This window comes from Rhipicephalus sanguineus, chromosome 2 (assembly GCF_013339695.2).
Source record: "Rhipicephalus sanguineus isolate Rsan-2018 chromosome 2, BIME_Rsan_1.4, whole genome shotgun sequence".
Lineage (NCBI taxonomy): Eukaryota > Metazoa > Arthropoda > Arachnida > Ixodida > Ixodidae > Rhipicephalus > Rhipicephalus sanguineus.
In genome coordinates, this window is record NC_051177.1 from 153,359,193 (window position 1) to 153,384,175 (window position 24,983).

At 45.4% G+C, this 24,983-nt stretch overlaps 1 protein-coding gene across 1 annotated transcript in view; it reads left to right on the forward strand.

Moving 5' to 3' along the window:
• The window catches only part of LOC119383812 (MAM and LDL-receptor class A domain-containing protein 1), a 167,892-nt gene extending 144,505 nt beyond the window's left edge, over positions 1-23,387 (forward strand). Inside the window, exons 37-38 of the mRNA XM_049412968.1 lie at positions 21,899-22,030; positions 23,071-23,387. Coding sequence (XP_049268925.1) covers positions 21,899-22,030; positions 23,071-23,387 — 449 coding nt within the window. The remainder of the gene's footprint in view (positions 1-21,898; positions 22,031-23,070) is intronic.
• Positions 23,388-24,983: the final 1,596 nt, after the last annotated feature.

Genomic DNA, 24,983 nt, shown 5'->3' on the forward strand with positions numbered 1-24,983 from the left:
TGAAAGGAACTCCCTCAGGCGATTTAGTAGAATTCTCTGAGCTGTGAAATATGATAACGAACAGGAAACTCATGACTTACGGAACTGTAACATGAAAAACATATAGGCAGTAGTAAAAAATGGCGGCGGCATTAAGGCAGCTAAAATAAAACTTGGAATGGCAGGGACAATTTTAACAACATAGTCAAGGTGTTAGAGGCTTTCTACTCTGAACTGTACATTTCAAATATAATTTACTCTACCTTCAGCGAAATCAATGCAGAACACGACATTGAAATTCTATAGGTAGTAACGATTCGTTCAGAAATGCCCTGCCGGGCATCTCCTACGTAAAAGCGGCCGGAGAAGACTGCATAACAACTGATTTGGCCAAAAAATGGAAGGGCTTTTATATTCCCAAAACTTCCGACGCTCCACACATTATTCTTTAAACTTCAACTACACCAGCGAGTGGGGAAGGCGACAATATTTTATTACGACAAATTACTGATCTACCAGCCCACTTTTCTCAACACACAAAATATTCACGAATACAGCTTTAAATGGGGTAATAAACCGCACGACTTTCATCAAAGTAGACAGGAAGCTGGCTTCAAGAAACGACACTCCATCATGGATCACCTTCAGGTCCTCAATGAAATAATTCAAAAATCTGCTGAATCAAAAGAAACCGTGTGTGTGGCATTCATAAATTACGAAAATTTATTTGAATCGGAAGCAACACCAGCCCTAAAACTAGTAGAATCGCGATCGAGAAAAGGGATCAGTCCAACAGATGCAACCAATGCATTCTTGTGCACGGCATATTTATAACAAAATATTTAAACATTTAGATCGGGAGGAATCGGCAGTAAAATTTACTGCAAACTATCTCAGAAACTTATAGTTTTTGGACTACATCTTACTCTTCAGGTATCAATTTTCCGCTAACGCACGTTGCCGTTGGAATGAAGGGCTTTCCCATATTTCTTCATATATGGATCATTTATGAACGGCATTTGGCTTAAAAATTCGACAAACATATCGATACCTATCTCCACACTGACTAAGACCTGGACTGAAGTATACAGTTTTCGTTTCTGCGGTTATATTTCAACACAAGGTGACCACATGATGTGCCTTGAAAGATTGGCTTAAGACATGTCACGTTTGTGCAGCTTACCCGAACAAAGCATTATTAATCACGATAGGCGAGAAAATAATGCGAGCAGCATTTAGCAATGTCAAACACAGCACCAAAGTCATACAAAATATGGCACTAAGACTCTGTCATACGTGGGCCGCGAGCCGAACGCGAATAGCCAGTGGGCAGCGTGTTTGAAACGCCTGACCTAGAGGCTAACGCCTTCACTGTAAATATATTGCATGCGCTAATGCCGACAATTTCAACATACCCCCCTTTCTGTTGGGTAAGTGCTACAGAAACCGAAGTGGAGAGGGCGCCTTTTTTAAGCATGTCAAGATGTTTAGTTTCATATGTATGTACGCGCTTGAATGACTTCGGTCTTAATTGCCGGTTCGTGAAACCACCGAAGTCTTTCAGAGGACATAAGTAACTGGCTGACTTGGCGGCATTCTGTGCCCTAAGTAACTGTCCACCACTTTGAAGTCCCTTTATCTTCGACGGTATTGATAACATTGTATTTTGTCTTATCTAATGGAAATGAAGGGTGTCTTGGCACCCGTTGTGTGAATAAACGGTCAGGTTATCTTTTTCATCTTGAGAAGCTTTTAGCGCAAACTGAGACAGGAACACAGAGGGAGGGAACAACACCAGCGCTTATCTTTTTCCTCTGCCTAACGCTGACGGATAAGCCTGCAGCTACGGCGAGCATCTTGCAATGGCTTTCTTTTCTTGACCAGTGAAGAGGGCGGCGAGGACTAAAGGCTTGAGAGCCTGACAAAGGTCCCCGCCTGCACATGCACTTCAGACAACGTTTAACAATGGTCTTAATAACATATCGTTCTTATGCGCTAGACTAAAGCGGTATATACTCTAACATAAGCAAAAACACTCTTTGTACAAGAATATATTCAATATGCTCACATATAATATCTACATATTTACATAACGCTCTCAACTTAGCTTATAAAACACCAAAATCTGGTGACACAATGTTCTGTTGTGTCCAAACTCAAATCATAAACACATAATGACCACATATTTTTATATCACGTGAAACAGACCATAAATAAACATGGGAAAAGTAAAGACATTACGAGTATACAACAATGCTTTAGTTCTTCACGATGAAAACATCAAGAAACCAATCACACGTGGCTTCTCGCGTGCTCTGCTTTAGCGAGAAGAAATCGGAAATGCATCATTTCGTACTTTTTTATTCCTGTTGCGATATATTGCCCAGGAAAAAATGCGCGCCGTTTGCGCTGACTCACGCAAAGCTTGGTACAGCGAAGCATGAACCCGTCGCCGTTCGTACTTTCCGTAGACCGACATGCCTATAGTCGGATAGAACTTTAGAAGTCTGCAGCTTATCCTCCTCATAGGCGGATGCACACAAGGCTGCACCAATGGGCGCGCACTCCAGACTCACGTCATGAGTCGGACGGCCGGTGACCCTGCCTTAGGTGAATGTGGTCAAGTGCGTGAGCGGGACTATTTCTTAGATCACGGAGATGAGCGGTTCTCGCGCTTAAGTCATATGGGTGGGCCTCTCCGGACTTGTTAAGTTCTATCCGACTATAACTTCGAGATACGCAGCTTTCTCCTCGGGAGTACGCAGCCAGGCTAAGCACTATAGAGTGGAGCTTGCGCGCGATGTCTCCGTCGGTGGGCCTGGCTTAGCTACTGCGCATGCGCGGCTTGTCCAGGTGGTGCGGTATCTGGTCGCTAGCCGATGCATTGCTTGCGTTCTCTTTATTTTCTTTCTTCCCAACCTTAAGAGCTCGGGGACACTGTTTTGGCAAATTAAAAGTTTATTTCATCATCATCATCTCACTACTCTGTCTGTCTCTTTCGTTGATGTTCTTCTGCCTCTCTTTCTTTTTCTTTCTCTCTATTTCTTTCTTTCTCATTCTTTCTGAGCTGCGCTTTATTCTCTCCCCTCCTCCATTTCCTCCTCCTCCCCATCACATTTCTCCTCCTCAATCGCAATACACTTTCCCAACCCCTTGCTACACTATACTATTCGAATGCTAGGCTCTGCTAGCGTGCCTGGATAACCGAGTGGTTAGGACACTCGCCTTCGGATACAGCGTACGCGTGAATAACTTTTTTCTGCAAAAAATATTCATCTTTCCTTATATCTTTCCGTCTCTCTGTTTGTTTCTCTATTTCTTTCTCTCTATATATATTCGTTGTCAGGTATCCGTACAACGGCACATGCCAGTTAAGATGATGATAGTTTTCTGCGATCGACTCACAAGGAAAGATTTGCTAAACGGCTTCGCTGTTAAAAAACACATCTATTCTCTTTCAGCCAGAATCGTACCTATCACACGAACACAAACTGAATTAATTAGTATAGCCACACTATAACAAAGCAGTGGTTTTGTTTAACATGACCAGGAATTGGGGACATATGCACGTACCGCCATCTCTCGTCGGTGACTGCGGTGGCCTGCCGTAACTGAATGGGAAATAGGCGAAAAAATATCTTATCTGACGAAAAAAGTTAGTTATCAAAAACGACTGCCGATTCTATACAGTAGAGACTTATTTGAACATTCTATTAAAATTACAGTGTCGCACTGCAAGCCGCGTGGCTTCCCAGAGTGTTTTAAATTTTACAATGGGCTCCCATGTGTTTCTAATGGGCGATGTTCCATTGTGCTGGGAAGCCGCACGCTTTGTAGTTCGATACTGCAATTTTACCAAAATGTTCCAGTACGTCTCTACTGTATAGAACCCCGAGTCGTTTTTGATAGCTTGCTTTTTTCAAGAGATGTGAATTTTTGTTCGCCCATTTCCCATTCATTTATGGCAGGACGCCATTGCTACCGCCGAGAGATGACGCCACGCACAAATGTCCCCGAATCCTGGGAATGGTTGCAACTATAAAGCCACGGGAGAATAACGTCTCCAGCAGTACAAAAATAACACCCGCCAAAGAAAACAAAATGCAACAGATGACGTTTACTCGGTTGTCATCAGCCGATCGACAGCCTTGCCGTCTGAACGTTCTTCAGTATTGTCACGTGGTCGTGACGTCGACGAAGGCAGCAGTCAGCACGTCCGAGATGAAACTCTTTATTAGGCCGAACTTGTGGCCGGGAAGCTAAAAGTCAAGCTACAGCAATAAACTGATAGCGGCGAACAGAGCGTCGACCATCGATCAACTGACAAGTTCTGAAGCGCGTCGGCATTTATACATGTGCCGTCGAATATTCCAACGTTAGCGCTGGTTGTCGCGCAAGTTGTAGAATAAGCTCGAGTGTTGGCGTCTTGCGCGCATCTACAATAATCCCGAAGCATCTCCAACAATGAGGTGTGGTTTGCGCTTAGCGTTGCTGACAGTCTTTGTGGGCGAAAAACGAATACAGCAAAAGTGATAATAAGAAACGCCCGTGGCAGTATTTTGCTTTAAGTTTATCCGATCACCATGGTACTCTACAATATCAGGACCCAGTCGAACACCTGACATTTATGAAGGTGACAACAGTGCGTTGTTCCAAATGGGGTATCTGTACCTATGACTAATTAACATTTACCGAAAATTAATACACGGGGAATACTGTCATACTTCCTCATCAATTTTCTGCGGATTTTTAAATAAAGCCGAGGTGAGGTAACAGAAAAAGACACATTTCGCTGGTGACAGTTGACCTCTATGAATCCTGGTAATCTAAAGGAAACAATATATTTTGAAAAATGTCATATACCAGTCTCAACCTTGGGAGCAGTAAGACGTACACATTGTCTCAACGTCGCTGCTGCTACCCCTCAACCCCTTGGGTCACAATATCTTTCTATCGAAAAAATCTTGTTCTTAACAAAAAGTGTGCCCCAAAAGTGGCGTTCTTCTAAGCGAAACACGTATTAAACCAGTCAGTAACCTTGCCTTTGCAGGAAATGTGGAACTTTATGCAATAATGTTTGTTTCTCTTTCCCTGCACTAATAAGTATGGTACTGACCACTTTTTGTAACAATACGATCAGATCCGTATACTGAGAAATTAGGCTTGAGCCTTCGCAAACTTACGACCATATCGTCAGGTTTAGCGCAAAGAAACAATTCAGGCCGAGAAAGGAGACCATGACAAAGTGAAGGGGGTCAACTGTGCGATGGCTCTGATTAGGAACTACAGGACTTACAAGAGGGGCGCTAGCGGGTGGCTGTAAGAATATACTGAATATATGTGGGATAAAAAACAGCAAATTTGCATTGTTTTGAATTGTTTTTGATATCGTCTGCGACAGGGTCAGCTTACGGCTCTCACCTAGCAAAATACACTAATGCACTAAATGTTGAACAGTTTTTTTTTTTTTTTTTTTGCTGAACAGCGTTCAGGCCTCGGAATTGTGTGAATAACACCAATGCCCAACCGCGCCTTTGTTTTTGCCTAATGTATGAAGATGCGAAGATGTAAAATAACAAGCAGATATTGACAAAAATAAATAGGCAACACCCCCATCTTTAGGAAAACATACACAACTATCAGGTAAGCATGTACACTTCATGCATTTAGCATTGTCATCAACTGTGTCGCTTGCTTCTGAGCAGCATGCACACTCCTTGCAAGGCGTATATACCAGGAAAAACATATGAATAACTTCGAGTGAATCAAAATATTTTTACTTGTCTATTATTGGTCATTTTCCGCCAGAAGCCTTGAAAATAAGCATCGCAGTATGCAGGTCACCAGAATTTTGATATGAAAGGCATATAATTGAATATTTTGTCATGTCACTATACTTCATGATTTTTAAGGCTTGAGCCTTAAGTGCCTATAAGACGCTGGTTTTGAAAAATACTGCGTGCGGTACACAAGCTCAGGTGACATTTAAAAACACAAGATAAAAAACTGTGTTCGAGCCGGAATCGAACCCAGGCTTTTTGCGTGGCGGTCATGTTCTCTACCACAGAGCAATGCCAGTGCTTAAAACCGCTTTGGAAAAAGACCCGATACCATCGGCATTTCGAGCGAGGAGTCACTTGCAGACTTAATATTGCGTAGCAGAAGTGTAGATTCGCGCCAGGCGTCACAACATATGAATTGCACAATGAGCGTAAGAGTTCCTACCGATTACAAAGGTCTGAGCCATCATTCGTCATTATTATCATCAGAGACAGCATCTATAAAGTGTGAAGCTTCGTACGTGCGCCTATTGCCTTACAAACGCGTTGTAAGTAATTCGCTGCAATCTGAACACCCTTGAAAAAGACATACAAATAAAAAGGGCTCGCATGAGGTGTTCAAATACTAGATTTAATTCAACACATATGTACAACACATTCACATTCAACGCATTGATTGAAACCCGGAAAATTTAGGTCTAAATAATGCACGTACTTCTGTTTCCACCATATATACCGGCGTATTTTTTACTCGAAAACATACGTCAGAGGCAAAATTATCTTCAGCCGCCAGATGAGTTGTGACATGGCGCGGTCAACTCGAGCACTTGCTCATGCATGCCGCTGCACTAAATATCTGAGCTCGCGTTTCCATTCGTGACGACTGTACATGCTCATTGCGGCTCAACTGTCTTACACGAGTGGGGCTAGGCTTTAGCCTTCTTGTGTTATAATAATGTTGGACCTGCCGAAATTTATGCGCGGTACGACATTTCGAAGTAACGCAGCATCTACCAACAACGTTCACTTGGAAGCATTGCGTAATATCGCTGAAACATTTTTTTTTCAGAGTAATCAGCCACATCGTCAATGGCAGTTCTAACGGAATCGCCGTGACTAAAGCAGTGACTTCCAGTAAAAGCAATCTTCTGGTACCTTCTGTCAACAGCCGTAAGGCATTACTGAAATCTACATGTCCGTGGTAACGACCCGTAATATCTCTAATTAAAAAGATTCACTGCACCAATGACATAAACTTCCCGATTGCGCTTCATCAAGTTGAACTTTGACTTTAATATGTACCGATGTAGCAGCCCCATGAGCAATGCCTTTTCCTCAGAGACAATATATCTCGGCGACCTTCTAAAACAATGGTCGGCGCAATCAATGTGGACCGAAGTAAAGGAGGAGGAGGATGTAAAGGAAGGGAGGTCGAACAGACGCGCGTCCGGTTTGCTACCGTACACTGGGGGAAGGGATGAAGGGATTAAAAGAAAGAAAAGAAGAGGGAAGAAAGTAATGTCGGGGTACATGTGCGCTTGTCCATTACACGCCTTCTCGAAACTTGAAATTTCTTGAAAAGTGCTCCGCAAAAAAAGAAACGCTATATAAATGTTATGCAAAAGAAGGAGTCTCCTTAACGCATGTAATATTTCGTGGCAGAAGCGTAGAATGGCGCCAGGCGTCCAAGCATGTGCATTGCGCAAAGAGTGGGTGTTTAAAAGCCCCACCCATTACAGAGCACTATGACATATGTCATCATCATTATCATCAAAAGCATCAACAAAGTGGACAGCGGTGTAGGTTCGCATGTTGCCTTGCGGACGTGTAGTGGGCGCTTCGCTGATTCGCAAAAGGAATAATTATGGTGTAGTGAGTACTTAACAACTGCACTTGCGGTAGGCATTCTAGGATACTTTGAGACGGCCAATGTTACGCGCACAGTCGTTTGTTTTCATAAGGCAAGGCAAAGGCGTGCACCGAGAACCGAAGCCAGGCTAGCAATTGAGAAGGCGATGCGCAAGGGGCCCGATTATGCTATCGCGTTCTACTCTTGAAGGAAAAGTTCAAGCGCTCTCTAAGTGTTTTTGTGATCGCTTTGTGCGCGAACGGAGCGTTCTACGCAATGTGCTGAACAAACTAGACCGAAGTCAAGACTTTTCTGTATGCTCGTGCTTTGTTGATGCTACAGAATTTATTAGCATGTTACAGACCTCAATCCACATGAATGAACTCTGCGTAAGTTGCCTTATTTATTTGCTGTAGTGTCAGTTAATTGCTCCCGCAACTTCGGTCTTTGCAGGAGCAATGAAATGACACTTTTCCTTGGGCCACGCGCACCGCTACTCGCCAAGCTTTATCCCATACAAAATGACGTTACTGAGAAGCAAGCTATGGAATCAAAGGCGCACCGCGAAGAATACACGTTGCAGCTGGCTTCCGCTCTGATAGATGCTAGGTGTACACGGGCGATGGCGCGACCATACCAATGTGCGAGGCAGAGACGCTTCCTCCTGCATGCTAAGTTTGGCTACAGCGCACGCGACAAGTGCCATTAACGCATGCCTTTGAAACCAAATGGCAAAACTGTGGCGCTGAAGCAATAATTTTGCATATTTTAAGCTTCTAATAGCTTCTAGAAGCTTCTAGGCAGCTAATAGGCATGCAACACGCGCAGCAGGTCCTCAAAGATGCTTCTCATGTAGCCACTCAATCGAAAAAGCACATCGGTCTTGCCGCGCGCGTCTCGGAGTCACTTCCACGGCCAAACTTCACAACTTTCGCACACGTCGGCGGTGACGCATTTTCTGTCGCTGTGACGCCAAAGGTAGCCGTTCTGCTTTAACGTGCTTGCAACATATGAAGTTACAATTAACTGCATGGAAGGATGTAAAATGCATATTGTTATAAACATCAAATGCTTTTAGCTCTCTTTGTCGGCTACCTTCAAATAATTTGGAGCCAGGTGCCAGAGCCGTTATCCGAGCATGATTATGAGAACAAAACATGAACATCCGGGCAACCAGTCAAAAGAGTTTTGCGGCGCCGGTTTTGCCCATCCTTCGAGAGATAGTGCCACGCCGCTTGCGGTGCATCAGCCTCAGGCGCGGCATGGTTGCTTTGGCGGCAGCCAGTTCATGCTTACATCGGCTCTCGATTACGGGATGGCCATCCAATTTTTTCAATGAAAATATGAGTTTCTACACTCTTTCTTAGCCTTTTGAACAGTTGTATATTCGTATATGTACGGTTGTTTCTCGGTGTGTCCACATAAGAACGAAAATGAGCGCCTCGTCACCAATGAGGACTATGCTGAAATTTACTCTACGCGTCAGTTTTAGATCCGGAAAAAGGCTTTCAAAGTTAGCTTTGCGAAAGAATATTATTTCCGCCTACGATGACTATACAAATTTTGGACGCAAGAGCACTTGCTAACACAGTTGCTAACAAGTTATGCTGCGTCGAATGAAACCAGCTCAGCAAAGCAGCCACGCCCTTCATTATGCGCTGAAAACCAGATACATGTTGTGCAATATGTTCTACGAGACTTAATAAAGCAGCAGTTGTTCTAAAACAACAAATGCGCAGCAAGGTTGCATAGTGGTGCGCCGCGGTGGTGTAGCGGTTACGGTGGTCGGCTGGTGTCCCGAAGGTCGCGGCTTGAATTCCGGCCGCGGCGGTCGCATTTCGATGGAGGCGAAATGCTAGAGACTCGTGCACTGTGCGATGTCAGCCCACGTTAAAGAGCACCAGATGGTCAAAATTTCCGGAGCCTTCCACTACGGCGTCCCTAGTAATCATACCGTGGTTTTGGTACGTAATCACGTAATACACCAGATTGTATTTTAACACGAAAGTGTATTATGCCGGGATCCAATAAGTACTTCCTTTACTGGATATAGATGATTTTTCAAGGGCTCGTTTATCTTTGTTAGACACAATATTAATGAGAACTAACAGACAATAACGCCAAGGAAAGTACAGGGGGTGTTATCTGTATTATTTTCTAGGAGTGTTAGTCAGCGCCAATCGCAGCCATGGCGGCGAGTGTGGAACACTCTTTTTTTGCCTGTTGGCGTCACGTAGCACGTGATCTTTTTACGAGTTGGCAGCTGACCAATAATCCCTCGCATACTACCTGAAGGCATTAAGTCTGCCAGGACGAGACCCTCGCTATGAATGAAGGAAAGCAGATGATTTTCAAGGGCTCGTTTATCTTTGTTAGACACAATATTAATGAGAACTAACAGACAATAACGCCAAGGAAAGTACAGGGGGTGTTATCTGTATTATTTTCTAGGAGTGTTAGTCAGCGCCAATCGCAGCCATGGCGGCGAGTGTGGAACACTCTTTTTTTGCCTGTTGGCGTCACGTAGCACGTGATCTTTTTACGAGTTGGCAGCTGACCAATAATCCCTCGCATACTACCTGAAGGCATTAAGTCTGCCAGGACGAGACCCTCGCTATGAATGAAGGAAAGCAGATGATTTTTCAAGGGCTCGTTTATCTTTGTTAGACACAATATTAATGAGAACTAACAGACAATAACGCCAAGGAAAGTACAGGGGGTGTTATCTGTATTATTTATTATCTGTATCTGTAAATAATACAGATAACACCCCCTGTACTTTCCTTGGCGTTATTGTCTGTTAGTTCTCATTAATACTTTACTGGATATGACGTTCATAAAATGGACGCAAACGGGTGAGAAAGAAAAAAAACCAAGAAAAAGATCCGCCGCTGCATGGAGGAACGAAAACTCAGGAGAGGCCCTATCGTATCCCAATGCATTGCGAAAAGCGTGGCGGAAGTGACGTCAGATTTATGGGGCAAACAAACCGGTTTCGGGCAAACAAAACAGCAGACGCCCCGCGGCGTACTCTCCGCCGTGGTTCGCTTCTGCGCAGATTTGTAGTCCCGGCGTAAACTTAGCGCGTATCGTGCGGTTCGCAGGCAGTAAATTGTTGCAAGCAGACGTTCACCAGGCTGCTCGTGCGTGGCAGGCCCGGGTGCTGCGTCAGGGGAGTGGAACTTCCTATACCATCCATGGAACGCGATATTCGATCGGAGCGCCGGGCGAACGCCTGGTGTTTGGGGGTGGTACTAAAACATGGCGGCGCATTGCAGACACGCACAGGGGGACGCCATCTTGTTGAGGACTGAGGATCCGAGTGGCAGGGGGGGGGGGGCTTCGATTTAGCGCCAAATTCAACTGGGATGCACCAGCAAGCCAAATTGAGCGCGTGGAAGGTATTCAGATGGCGAGCTTCTTCCTGTTGCGCAACCCGCCCCATGAAAAAAACGGCAATCGTTGCGTTCTGATTGATGAAGGTTTGACCATCCACCTATATTTGCACCACTTATTCTAAGTAAACATTTGTTTGTGTTTACGTGTATACACATGAATAAGACAAGAATAAAGAGCAGAGTTTGTTTGAATGTTTTATTGCCTAAACGTGCCATTCATACAGTAAAAACACAACTTGAATATTTTACACTACTACTGCAACCGCATCCTGATATGCCGTGCAAGCGTAGAAAAACAAAAGGAGCAGCATGCATACCGTACCTTTCGTCCGCCGGGATCGGAAAGAATTTTACGCCGGTGTGGCTTGAAGGATTTCGAAACCACTCAGCACAGCACAATTTGTGATGACGGCGCAAATCCATTCATGCGTCTGTTTCGCTGAAGCTTGCAAGGGTTTCGCCAATTTCGCTGAAACAACCTTTGCGGTGGTAAGAGCAGCCTACCGTAGGCCGTAGCATACCTGGGCGCGCGACAAGAAACGCCCCTTTGTCGCCGTGAGAGATAGGACGCGGCGCAGTTACCCTTTTCCACTCCGGGTGGAACTGCCACCTCGAACTCGAACTGCAACCTTTAGGTTCACTTGCGTATTAAAACTCCGGAGTTAATAAGGAACTTTGTAATAAATATAAAATAGAACAACAACGTTCATTCATGCTCGTAGGTAGTACAGCCCCCAAACGTTAGGATCGCTGCGGTCACGGGACAGAAAAAACGCGAAGTTTCATTCCCCTGGCTGCGTGCTGAAATTCTTCATGTAGCGTTTTTGTGGAACAGTACAGAGAGTACCGGTACGTGTCGTAATCAAAAATATTCAGCCCCTGCATCATCGTATTCGAACTCACCTAGCAGTGACTTACGCGTTCTGCTGGGCGTTAAGGCTTCCCTTTCTCGTAGCCCGATTTCCCGATCTATTGCCGGAATAGGTGTTCTTTGTTCGTGTATATGGAGTGAGCGTAGCAGCTATTTGGCGCAACACCAACCTATAGTTACTTCACGTCGAAAAGAGGACACCGGTGTATTGCATACGCGATCGTGCACGTAAAATTTGTAATTCCAGTACGCACACAACAAAGCACGCAGCGAGCGCACACCGCACAATACATACATCACGTAGTCCGATAACAACAACATAACTTTATTGCCCTTTGGTTGAACGAAGCAGCCTCTAGAAACGTACAATGCCTTCGGCGCATGTTATGTACGGCGCGTCAGACGCCAAAAACAAAAGTTCACGTGTTTCTGAGTTGACACAATGAGTAAGAAGCAACAGAGCGCACATCCGAGAGCTGCAATACCATGCAAATACCATGCATTAGGGATCAGCAATGAAGCGAACGTACGTACACAGGAAAGTGACACCCGGTACTGTCCGCAGTGCACGCGATTTGCACCAGGTATACGCAACAGCAGGGAATTGCGTAGCTTTCCTGAAGAACACACACACAAGGAGCAGCATGCGTGAATCAACTGCGCCGCTTGCATGGCGAAAAAAAAAAACTCGAAACGACGCGACGGAAATCGCGAAATGTTTCGCTGCTCCTTCGCTAGAAGGCGATGCGGGTGTTTGCGATGTGGCGGCTTCACGAATGTGACGTCAGGGCCTCTCCTTAGTATTCCTTCTTCCATGCGCCGCTGGGAATCGAACCCAAGACGCTGCGGCCGCGACGGTAAGCGCCCGACGCCAAACCAACTAAGCTAGCTTGGCAGATGCAGAACACCTCACGAACGCGCCTTATATCTTTCACACATTCTCTCTCGCAAGGTGCTCTCTGTTGGCTGTGTAGATAGGAGGGGCGGAGCGGGAGTGGTGCCGCCGTCTGTGAGAGGGTGAAAAGAAGCAACGCGTCACGATCGACACTTACTAGCGCCTACTCCGGGATTGCGTGCGATATCGGAGGTCATGGCTAAAACGTCTCGATACCAGAGAGGGACACTGGCCACGCTGGCATCGCCGAGGCAGCCTAGACGCAGTTACGTTCTTTGCCTATCGCTTCATGTGAGCGTGCGCCGGCTCATCGGAGCAGTGCAGCTTCCACATGCACCAACGGGATTTCTCCACCACCGACCATTTCGATTGCGAGAGCACCGACTTAACAAAACTGCTGCAATACGTGTTGCCGAAAGAACACGATGCCTTGGTGGAGCGAGACAGAGGCCAGCGGGACGCACGCGTTTGCGGCTTAAGCTAAGAACCTCTACGAACTAGGCGTCAACATGGGTGCATTGATTAGATATTGCACAAGCTCTCATGCATCATTACAGAATAAGCACTGCTTCTGTGTAGACACGTTTCACTTTCGTGTTATATCGATTACAATGACGGAGGAATCAGCCATGTTTTTTTTAAAGATATTTTCTGCAAATGTGAGAACGAAGTAAACAATCTTAGAAAAATTCGGCAGGTCCCACGTACCGTGGGAACCGATGTTATGTGAAGCATGCGCATTACGGTGTCTGTGTCGCAATTTTTCACATTGAGCGAAACGTTGCGGAATGACGCTAGAGAAATATGCAAATGGTATACGCGCACACGTATTTTGAAGAGTCGCACATGTATTATATAACCAGCTGTTTATAGTTGCTTAACGATACCAAAAGCAACATAGGTGCTACCAACACCAAACGAAGTAAGCTGATGTGCGGTGGTTACATTACTCAATACTGCATAGCGCGAATTCGAATAGGACAATGAAGGAAACAGGACTTGTTACCGGATACATCCGTGATCGCGGCTACGAAAGGTCTAAATGTAGTGAAGTGCGAGGTATAGTAGTGCTGGTGGAAACCAAGGATGGCTTTTACGAAGAAACGGTCTATTATGCCTTTTGTCCTAGACGTTGCACCGAGGTCTTGTGATGCCCTGTCCACATCCAAGCCGTCTTTCATGCCGTCTAAGAACCAGACGTTCTTGGTTTTTTTTTTTTTTTAAATGAATGCTGAAGTCACCGGTAATCATGAGGGACATGGTCCTCTCGGCAGAGTTATTCTGGGAAGCATTGACCCCGGTTTTCGCAAAATCCACGTTGTCGACGTTTTGTACCACGTGGTCAAGTGGATGGCAGCCCACCGTCTTCCAGGGGTGCTCTGTCTTCACTTCGCTAACTTTCCTTACGTTGGCCGCTGTGGTGTAGTAGTTACGGTGCTCGGCTGCTGAACGAAAGGTCGCGGGTTCGATCCCGGCCACGACGGTCGCACTTCGATGGAGGCGAAATGCTAGAGGCCCGTGTACTGTGCGATGTCAGTGCAGGTTAAGGAATACCAGATGGTTAAAATTTCCGAAGCCCTTCACTATGGCGTCTCATAGTCATATCGTGGTTTCGGGACGTTAAACCGCAACAGTTATTATTAATATAACTTTCCTTCCGTGTCAACGTGTATGTTCGCGGTTACTGCGTTGATTGAGACTCTGTTATCACCTGTGGCACATACTCGCATAACATGAACTCTGGTATGCGGGTATGTGCCACACGTGACTGAGGAAAAGGGTTTCATGACTTACACGACAGGTATTTTGCGTTATTCATGTCGTCACCAGTAAATCGTGTTCATCATACACTCATCCTATGCGATGCAAATTTTGGTATATCACAACCTATGGAGACGACCGGGAGAGCGGCCAGACGTAGGCAGCTAGATAGATAGATACGTAGATAGGAACACCCAAAGTGCCTGAGGTGCGCTTAGAAATGGTTCGCATTTAAAATGTCATTAGAATCCACAAGGTGTGGATGATAGAGTGAACCTAGTTATTTTTAGGCCATCAGGAGAGAGGAAGCAGCACACGGGCGCAGCACTTTATAGCGCTCACTGCAAACTACTGGCTCAGTTCTCGTTCAATGATATAGACCTTGGTGGCGATTGGGAGCCTTCACTATTCACAGTGGTACCAAGATATATGTAAACTGGTAGCGTAACTTCCGTAGAAGCCCACGTGTCAAGCCGGTGCCTAGTTGTTGCAACAGTCGCCATCTATGTGAGGAGGGGACAAACAGAATTTAAAAAAAAAAAAAAGATGACGTCACAACCGGAAGCGGAAATGACGTCACGTTTTAACGCGATGGGCGCGAAATTATGAAATGTTTTGACAGGGCGCCGCTTCTTACTTCTTTTTTATAGCTGCACGTTCTTTTTCTTATCACTATGACGGCTCCATAATGGAAGCCTGCAAGATAACGGGAAGACGAAAAAGACATATTTGATAAATAAGGTGTATTTTATTGGCGAAATATTGTAGTTCAACAAGATATTACCCCTAAATATAGAACACAGAAATCAGAAGTAGCATAACAATTCAACGTGCACACCTTTCAGAATCGAGGGGAAACCGATGTAGTGAGACGCCTGGCGTTAACGTGTTGCTCTTGCATTCGTAGACAGCGCAGCGTTTCTTCGCGTAGCGTGGCGGACTCATCGTCCCGAAGGGCGACAGCACGCCGGCCGTGCGCTGGCAAAACAGAGTCACTGAAACGGCTCCCGATGGCTGCGATGGGCTATATTACCTTCTGCCAAGTACCACGACTAGAAAACAACGCTTATGCGAGGAAATCACCTACGGACGACAGGCACAAACCTACTGCGCAAAAACGAGCGACGCCATTTGCATCTGAAAATGCGCAAAACCGTTGGCCCATGTTACTAGACTGCCTGCATGTGCCCGCTGTTTCTGAAAATAAACGAACAAAATTGGCCACTCAACCACATACCCAAGACTAAAGTTTGATTAAAGTAATCTACTAATTTAATTCGTGACAAATAAAATTAAAACTAATGAAAATAAACGTTTAATTAGTTTTTTGTTTTCATTATTTGTCCCCCCCTCACCTAGTAGCGCTTTAATCGTCACGCGGGTGTTGATGTTTGTCGCAATAGGTTTCCGACCACTTTTCGTTCCGACTTTCGCGACCTATTTAGATTGACCTTGGTGGTACATTTCTTATCTCACTCGCCCTCTGAACTTCCTTTTGACGTCCAAGCGGCGCACGTCCGCAATAGAAGCGGCGCTGGTAATGTCAGCCCCTGCTGCCTCGAGTGGTCGCCGCTGCGGGTAATCTACTCCAGTTTGCCAAGTGGCTGATAACAAGACAAAGCTTGTCGAACCGTGCAACATGACTGTGCATTTGGTCTTTCGCAACACCTGCTGCTTTATTATGTCGCATACTGTTATTTTCAACAGAATGCATGTATTCGATTTGCAGCACGTAATTCATGGCACTTCCTCTGGGTTCGAGTTCTTTACATTTGACAAATTATAACTTGTTACTGCAGATGGGCGTGTTGCTGGGCAAGTAGGTGCTTGGTATAAGACATCTTGAAGCACTCAGTCACTATCGCAAAAACAAGGGCGCTAACTGACAAATCGAGACTAGGAATGTTTGGTGTATAAATAGACAATTCCGAATGCGCAGGCGCATCGTCAACATCGCAGAGGCCATAGGGGCCATATCAGACGAAAGATTTAAAGAAATTTTGTTGCGCGTTTCTTGGTAGATCTCTGGCAGAAGTAAAGATAAAAGCGTGTGAACTTCTGAAGACATTCTATATAAAAGATAGAAATTTTGATTGTGCCAGTGAAACGTCCGTTCCGTTAATGACGAGGACCACAGTTTCTTTAACTCCTTGGCTTGATACGCCCACTAAGGCCTGTGCGATGTTGACGATTCGCTTGCTCATTTCGAATGGTATATAGACCACACATTCCTAGACTCGATTAAAGTTGTCAGTTAGCAGCTGATGATGATGATGATGATCCTCTACACATGGTTCATACCCACTCTGGGGGATTGGCCAAGAATTGTAGATATGAAGATTTAAAACTACTAAGTTAACACAAAAGACAAGCACACATAAAAAGAACTAGTGCATTAATTATTTCTACATTCAGCCCAGACTTCTCATCCTAACTAAAAATTAGAATAATGAAATTACTGTGGTACCGAACGTCTTCTTTTTTATTGATTTTTTTTCTTATTGATTCATTGCTATTTTCGGAACAGGTTTGCATTTAAGAACTTAAAAACACATTCGTTTTGTTTCCTGAAGGAAAGCAATTACGGCATCAAAAACAGCAGCTGCCCGGCCGTCTTCTTTGTCTTCTTTTTGTGATCGTGCCTAAGCACTACAAAATGTTGTATAACTTTAAGCAACTCAATGAATACGTATTTTTACTCAGTAGGGTAGAAAAGCTTTTGAAGGCAAAATTTGTATACTTTTTTTCGCCAACAAGCTTTTTTCGCAAAGCTTTCTTCGAAATCATTGTTGTTGGTCTAATACCTACACTTACAGTAAATTTCATAAAAATCGCGAACGGTACCTGGACCTCTAGTTCGATCTTATCTGGCAGCACCCGTCTAAAGTCCGCTACTTCGCAGCAACTGGAGAACAACACGTCGTACAAGGCTTTTGAAGATAATGTTCGTGAATAGTTTGCAAATGCATACATTACCTGACTTCCCTGGTATATGGCTAGCTTCTAAGTATCCTTTTACTAGCCAGTACATTGTGAAATCTAGTCATCGCTGCCGACAAGCCAGGGACGTTTCTAAGTAGATTTCGCTTCTCACTAGTAAGTCAAGTATGTTGCCAGATACTTCGTAGATGTCCGTAGTATTATGCTGTAATTGTGGCAGTCTTATGCAAAATTTTGCAAGCTTAAATTTCCTCGATTACGTTTGAATAACGGTTTTGTGCTCAGTAATGGCACATATATGGAACAGTAGGGCACGAGAATTTGGGAGCAAACATCGTTTGTTCTTCTCATTTATATGCCTGATAGCCGGTACTGAGTGCGCTATACCAAAATAGGGGCATAAATAGCCTTCGAGCTGCGGTTAGTATAAGTGGTCGTGTATGCAGACGCATTGATATGTGTTTGCCTGTGTTCTTGTTTATGTTTCGTTCATGCGTCTGGGTACATTGCTGCGATTTCTAATTGGCATGGTAGTTACTTGAAGTATTTAGGGATCATCCATGTGTGTAAATGACAATGTCAAGTCGTATCGCTTTTTATTTGCGCTTAAATATGCTATTGTAATAAAATCTACATATTGTGGCAATGCACACGGCATATATACACAAAAATAAGCGTAAACGTCTTGTTGGATAATTGTAGCCCACTAGTGTTATTGCCGTCACTAGGTTGCTTGTGCTTTTTTAATATTTTAGCAACAGACCAAGAGCTTAAGTGAATTGAACTACCTCCACTTTTATGACCCACAAATTCTAAGAAGGAAGTGCTTTTAACAGCGCAGCCGCAGCCGACCATTAGTCCATACAAAGTGAACCGGAAACTATCATCATCATGAACCGGCACGCGCTCTCTTCATCTTCTGCTTCGATCCAAGAACACTCGCGCCGATTTGTCCGGCGTGGGATGCAATTACTCTGATGGGCGCGAGAACGCTTTCAGAAAAAGAGAGAGCACGAAAGAGAAACAGAAATTTTTGCGAAAGGAATTTTTTGCCGAGGCGGGATTCGAACCCGCGTTCCGAAGTCGAGCGCCGTAACCACTCGGCTATCGAGGCACGCGAGCAGAGCATATTCTTGTATGTTATAGTATAGTATGGGGGTGGGAGAGGAAAGCGGGAGTGAAAATGAGGGAAAGGAGGAGGGGAGCGAGTAAAGCAGATCACAGAAAGAAGGAGAAAGAGTGAATTAGAGAGAAGGGAAGGGAAGAAATGCAGAAAGAGAAAGAGGGAGAATAAAAAAAGAAGAGCGAGAAAAAAATAACTAGAAAGAACGATGTAAGAAGAAAGAAGAAACGAGAAATAGAGAGAGAGAGAAAGGCAAGAAAGAGAAAGGCAGAAAAAAATAGCGAGAACGGGAAAGAAATAGAGAAAGAAATAGCTAGAGAAAGAAAGAAATAGAAAGAAACAGGCACAAAAAAGAGGTACAAAAAACAGACTGAAAGGGAAAGAAAGAGAGGAAGAAGGAAAGAGAAACAAAGAAGGCCGCCAAGCTCCGCACTTCCTTCAGGCTTGGCACCACTAGTGAGAAGCCGCTTTAATTTTTCAGGGACTACTAAATACTTAGTCATTATTTAGTGAATATGCTTACCTTGTTTGTAAAAGTGAGGGAACATCGATCGAAAACCTTTTATTTCAACGGAGTTTTGTTGACGGCTCGGAGAAGACCCCTGTGATCGCTGCGATGGCAGACAGTCTCATGCAGCGACAATCACTGGGTACAGCGCGAGAAAAATCATCGTCTAGCTCTTTAAGATCGCTTCGTGTGAAGCAGCTTTTAAGCAAGCCGCTCATGGGCCGTCTATATCAGTGCCGCACGGCAGCGGGCATCTTAACTGAATAACAATAACAGCGCAAACAAGCAGGAGACAAGAAGGCAACAAAGAGACACACACGCTCGATGTGTTTCCTTCTTGTGTCCTCTTTGCGCTACTATAGTTATCAGAATATGGCATACCAAGCAGCCCGCCTTGCGACTTTATCTTTATTTCTATCAGAACATCAGAACCGTATCATACATACGCAACTCCTCCCTCCTCCCCATCGTCTACATTCCAGCATTCTCATCTGTATTCGGATAGGGACTGAAGTGGTGTGTTTGCCTCGCCACACCGACAGTACACGAGAACTGCCATTTTGGCGAGTTGAGCGTGTTAAACATGCTGCCTGGTTCAGCGCGAAACATACGCGGACAGAGGCGAAGGGACACGAAGAACGACAGGCAAAGAAGGGAGCGCTGGTGTTAGTGTCCCTTTGTCTCCGACGTCGATATTACTCCGCTGGCCTAATAAATCCACGTTACTTGAAATTCACAATGCCCATGGACTGTCCCACCCCCAAGTGGATGTCAGGAGGCGGGTTAGCAGACGAGAAGCCGGCAGCCGCTCCCTAGTTCGGCTGTGGTAGCCCGATTGCCAACGCGTTGGTTTGAAAGAAATACTACGACTTTCTTTCGTGAATCCGTGAACAAACGGGGCCGTCCGTCACAAGATAAATTCGTTTCTTTCTTGCGAGACGCGAAGTTTTCGTGAAAATACGTAGTGAAGCACCCTGGGCAAACTGTGCTGCCAATGATGGCACACAGCGTACACATTTCAGCTCCGCGAAGTTTTCTGTGGCCACGCAGGTTATTGAAATGTTAGTGCCTCTGTTTTTCTGTCGAAACTCGTGCTACGAGTATTTCGCTTGTATATAATATCCGTGGGCGTTTTTCTAGTGTATGAAACTCATAACATTATACGCGGTGTGTCGCGTGGGCTCTCAATGCCCTCTTTTGTAACTGAATAATATCAGGGCCTTCATAATAAATTGGTGATACACTGAACTAAAACGCCTTGCGTTTTGTCAGAAAAGAGCTGCATGAATCTTGCGAGCGACAATTCAGTGATTCGGGGCTGCGTTCGCTCCACGGCTATCGAGAGCTACGACCAAGTACCGGCCGTGTTGAGGGCTAAATCTTCTTCTCAGCTGACGCATTGCGACGTAGATTAAACGTGATTGATTGATTGATTGATTGATTGATTGATTGATTGATTGATTGATTGATTGATTGATTGATTGATTGATTGATTGATTGATTGATTGATTGATTGATTTTATATGTGTATATCTGCGTTAGTGGGCCCCAGCTGGCCAAATTTGATCAGCAGCCCCGCCCTCAATGTCGTCCTTCACCCGTGTGTTGCTTTCATAGGCAGCGCTGCAGTGCATGTTGGTTGGTTGGTTGTTCCTTGACAACTTATTACTTTGTTGATTGGTGGTAGAACACTGAAAGCAATGTGTTCTCTGAGCCCAGAACGCGGGGAACGCGAGGCAGCTCTCGGTGGAGGAAATTCTTCAGATTGATTTTGACAGCGATGTTCAAAGAGACCATGCACCTTGACGATGAGGATTTTTCACTGGACATTGAAGGCTGTGAAAGCACCGATAGCGACGGCGTCCATGAAGATGCTGCAGTAGCGATTCACTTTAACGTGCTTTGCTGGTTAACCATTTGTGCGGCAACCTTTTCACAATCGTAAGTTCCTTTGACTGTACTTGATGTACGATAGTGTTGAGATCAAAATCAACGCGTATTTTTTTCTGATGCGATGCAGGTAGCGCAACTTTTGCGGCCGCATGCTGCCAACACGCTCGACGAGCGGAAGCGAAACGTGCAATCGCGTCCACAAGGCGCGCCGCTCAGTTGCCAAATGAACTTGACCATTACCGTCCGAACGGCCTCGTTGTTCAGAAATTCTTCGACGTTGCGAAAAACTTGCGTGTGCATTCGTTTCGAGGTGCTAAAACATGTAACATCCGAGAGAAGTGACCTGTGCACTCCGCGTTCCTCACCACGCAAGTAATGGTGACGCGGCAACATGTTTACAAACCATCGTCAGGCTAAACATGCGGTCCTGCACAGGAACGATGGCGTTACTCGCTAGCGGCCTACTACTACGGCAAATCCGACAGGCAGTCACGGTACGTATACTTGGTGTGCCGTTCTGGTCACACGCTTTCTGTAGCGCGCTATTTGATTTCGTAAAACATCGTGGATGCACGGTAACGGAGCCGAAATATAACCTCTCGCACCGTGGTAAGTAATGAGGTAGCGAGCATTTCGCACCTTCCATGGCTTGGGCAAGTATTTTGGCCTGATATCCACTTCAGTGCAGTACGTGACCTAATCCGGTGAAAGTGGCACGGGCCGTATGTCCGCACGCCCAATCTGTTTCTATGCTAACAAACGGGTGTACCCTCCTCCGGGTGCCATTTTGTATCGCACAACGTGCCACCTGTACTTCGTGGGCATTGCGAATAGCATGATCCCGCGTCCCCCTTGTTTCACTACATTAACTCTTACTATTATCATGTTTTTTGTTTTGCAGACATTTGCACCTTTGACGAAGGCCTCTGTCCACAATGGGTGTCATCGAACTGCAGCGAACGCGCCTGTTTCCAGGCTCTCAAGGTGTCGTCTATGCAACTAGGACCAAGTTACGACCATACAAAAGAAAGTGGTAAGTAATATCAAGACATGTGTTTGGGCAAGTTGGCTCATACTTGATGCAAAACAAACGAGCGCTAAGAAGCAGCAACATAAATGAGAGGCACACGTCTGTCTTGTGTGCGTCTCGTTTATGTCCCCGTTCTTTAGCGCTCATCCGTTTCGTATCATATAGGTAGTAGTAGAGCAAGTTACACCGTTCAGCGATTACCACTTCCACGAATAAACGTAAGTGGTTGAGTTCTACCGTCATTTTGATATCGTGTTTAGTAGTAAAGTTTGCGTGGTTGTTCCTCGCGGCCTCCAATATTCCTGGCGGCCTCCAATCCGTGGCGGCCTGCAATATCTTAATTCACATACGAACATTTCAAGCAATGGCTGAAAAGTATTTCAATTAAAAGCAAATACTGTATAATTACTTATTGATAAAACAAACTACGTCTACAGGGGTACAACTAATTTGCATTTGGTATCACTTTTGTAGAGCTGGTGTTTTTTCATTTTCAATATCTTCTCCCAAGTTAGTTTGGACACCCTGTAGATGTGCCAGCGTGTGACCAAAAAAAAAATGCCATGTCATTACTGTTCAGGAGGTGCCTGCACTCATTCGCGAGAGACAAGGATTTTCCGGAAATCAGTTTTATTATTACAACATCCGATCATTTTACCACGAGAGAGTGAAATGTTCATAGCCCTAAATTTTCATGTTGCCGGTTTTCGTTACCTAAGCTGACGAATGAGATGTGCGGTTGCACTGTGAATGTTCGTGGCTTGCACACAGAACTTTTATATAGACCTAGCGAACTAATTCGCAGTGATAAACCTGATCGGCCGTCAAAACCTCCCATCTTCAAAAGAATGGTTTCGTTCGAAGATGATGTGCACATCAGTATGGTGTCCCAAAATAGGCATTATATAAATCGAAGTAGAATAAATCTTACAACGGTACTCTCTTTGTACAACGACGAGGTTGCTCCTCGCAAAACTTTAGCCGCCTCCGTCACAGTAACTGATAGTCTTTTTTTCTTTGTCTTCTTGTAATGAATAACGCAGCGGATGGCTGGAGTGCTTTCGCCGTACAAACACCAAATGTCTGGCATGGGGACGCCAAGTTGACCCGAAGAGTAAAGGGACCTTTTTGCTTCACTGGATGGTACCACCAGTCGGGCACGCAAGTTACGACGGCCGTGTTCATCTCGGATATGCTCGGCCCATTCACACGCAAATTCTTTCACGACTCGCTGCCGGAGAAGTATGGGCGCTGGCAACGAGTACGCTACTCAGAGAACCGCACCGGAGATTTCGAGGTTGGTGGAACTGTGTACTTGTTGCACTGGACGTTATTAAGTGCCAAACAAGTAGCTATGTAGGTGTTACCAAAGAAAAGTAGCTAAATACCTAACTCATTACCATCCAAAAAGCAAAAAAAAAGACATGCTTCATAACCCGTCGTTACCTATAAATTGAGTTAATGAATCGCCGTATTATTCAGCAGAAGGCAGTAACGAACATTACTTTCTCGTTTGCTATATCCGGAAACATTAGGCAGTGCATCTTATAATAAAAATCCAGCACAAAATTTGTTATACGTAACGTACAGCTTCTGAACCGAGAAAAAGGTTTGTACGCGAAATACAAGTCTATCGAGAAAACCTGGCCGATCAGAGGGCATGAATACTACTAGCGTCCTAAAGTTGCTTCCTCACTAGTTGTCTCTAATGACTTCTATTCTATGCACGTAGTGAAGGCATCCTCTCATTGCAAACGTAAACGCGAACGCAGTTCGTGGCTTGCATGCAGAACTTTTATATAGACCTAGCGAACTAATTCGCAGTGATAAACCTGATCGGCCGTCAAAACCTCCCATCTCGGACCTGGCGCTCGATCGATAGCGCTACGTCGGCCTTGCTAAACCCTACAAAACGTTATAGGAGCGGCGGCTGCTAGCGCACCGACCGTAGAAGGGGCAGCACGTTGGAGAGAAGGGAAACGCGCCTTGTTTACCCCCAGTTTCTATTTTTTTGCCAGAGATAGCGCTGCCTGTCAAGAGTAGCAGCGCCAGTAATCGGTGCTTGGGGAGCCTATGGGTTACATGGTAAACGAAAGCGGATCATTTATGTAAATACGGGAGCGGATTCCGAAGGCTTCCGAGGCGTTCTTTTTCTCTCCGTGTCGCAGCAGTCCTTGCTATCGCCAATCGCTGGTCCACACACACATGTGATTTATAACCACTTCGAGCAGGCGCACAATCATGACGTCGTCGATGAATATCGAGTAAACTACGGCAGCACTTTCCGAACGCAGGCCAAAGCAGCCATTTTGTCTGATGGCCACTGCCTCGCGCAGTGCATTGTGGTCTAAAGCCAGCTGCGTGTAGCGCGTGTAATAGGACATGTTCTGTCTCTGCGCCGGCGTCGCCAAGCACGCCAAATGCAGCCGGGCGCGCCGGCTACGCCAATACTCCAGACCATGCTCCAGACTATTTGCCCCGAGATCTTTGAGTGGCGCCCTCTCACGTGTGCCGCCAGCGAGGATTCGTGTGCCGCACTTCGCGCGCGCGCTCGATACGGGAAGGCTGCGCGACGTTGCTAGCACGTCTGTCCTGCTCGAGTTATTGAAGCATTAGTGGGCAAGTTCATAAAGCAATTTGTACTGAATGTTCAAGCAAAATGCCCAGCGTAATCGAGCAGAGTAGCCGTCAGAGCACGTTCAGTGTCGATTGCTCGTGGTGTCGTCTGCTAACCATCAGTGTGTATACCTGCATGTAACGCGAGGATTTCTTTTCCTGACTGTTCTATGGCGGCGGCGCACTCAAAATGACTTTCCGGCCCGTTTTCACTGACTTCAGCGTCCGGGCTTCGGCTACCGTGTCTGCGTTATGGCGTAATGTATGTATATAGGGGGCTGCGCGTATTCGGTTGTCAAGCCTGCTGCTTCGGTCTAGTTCCGTTGTTCGGAGTTTTAAG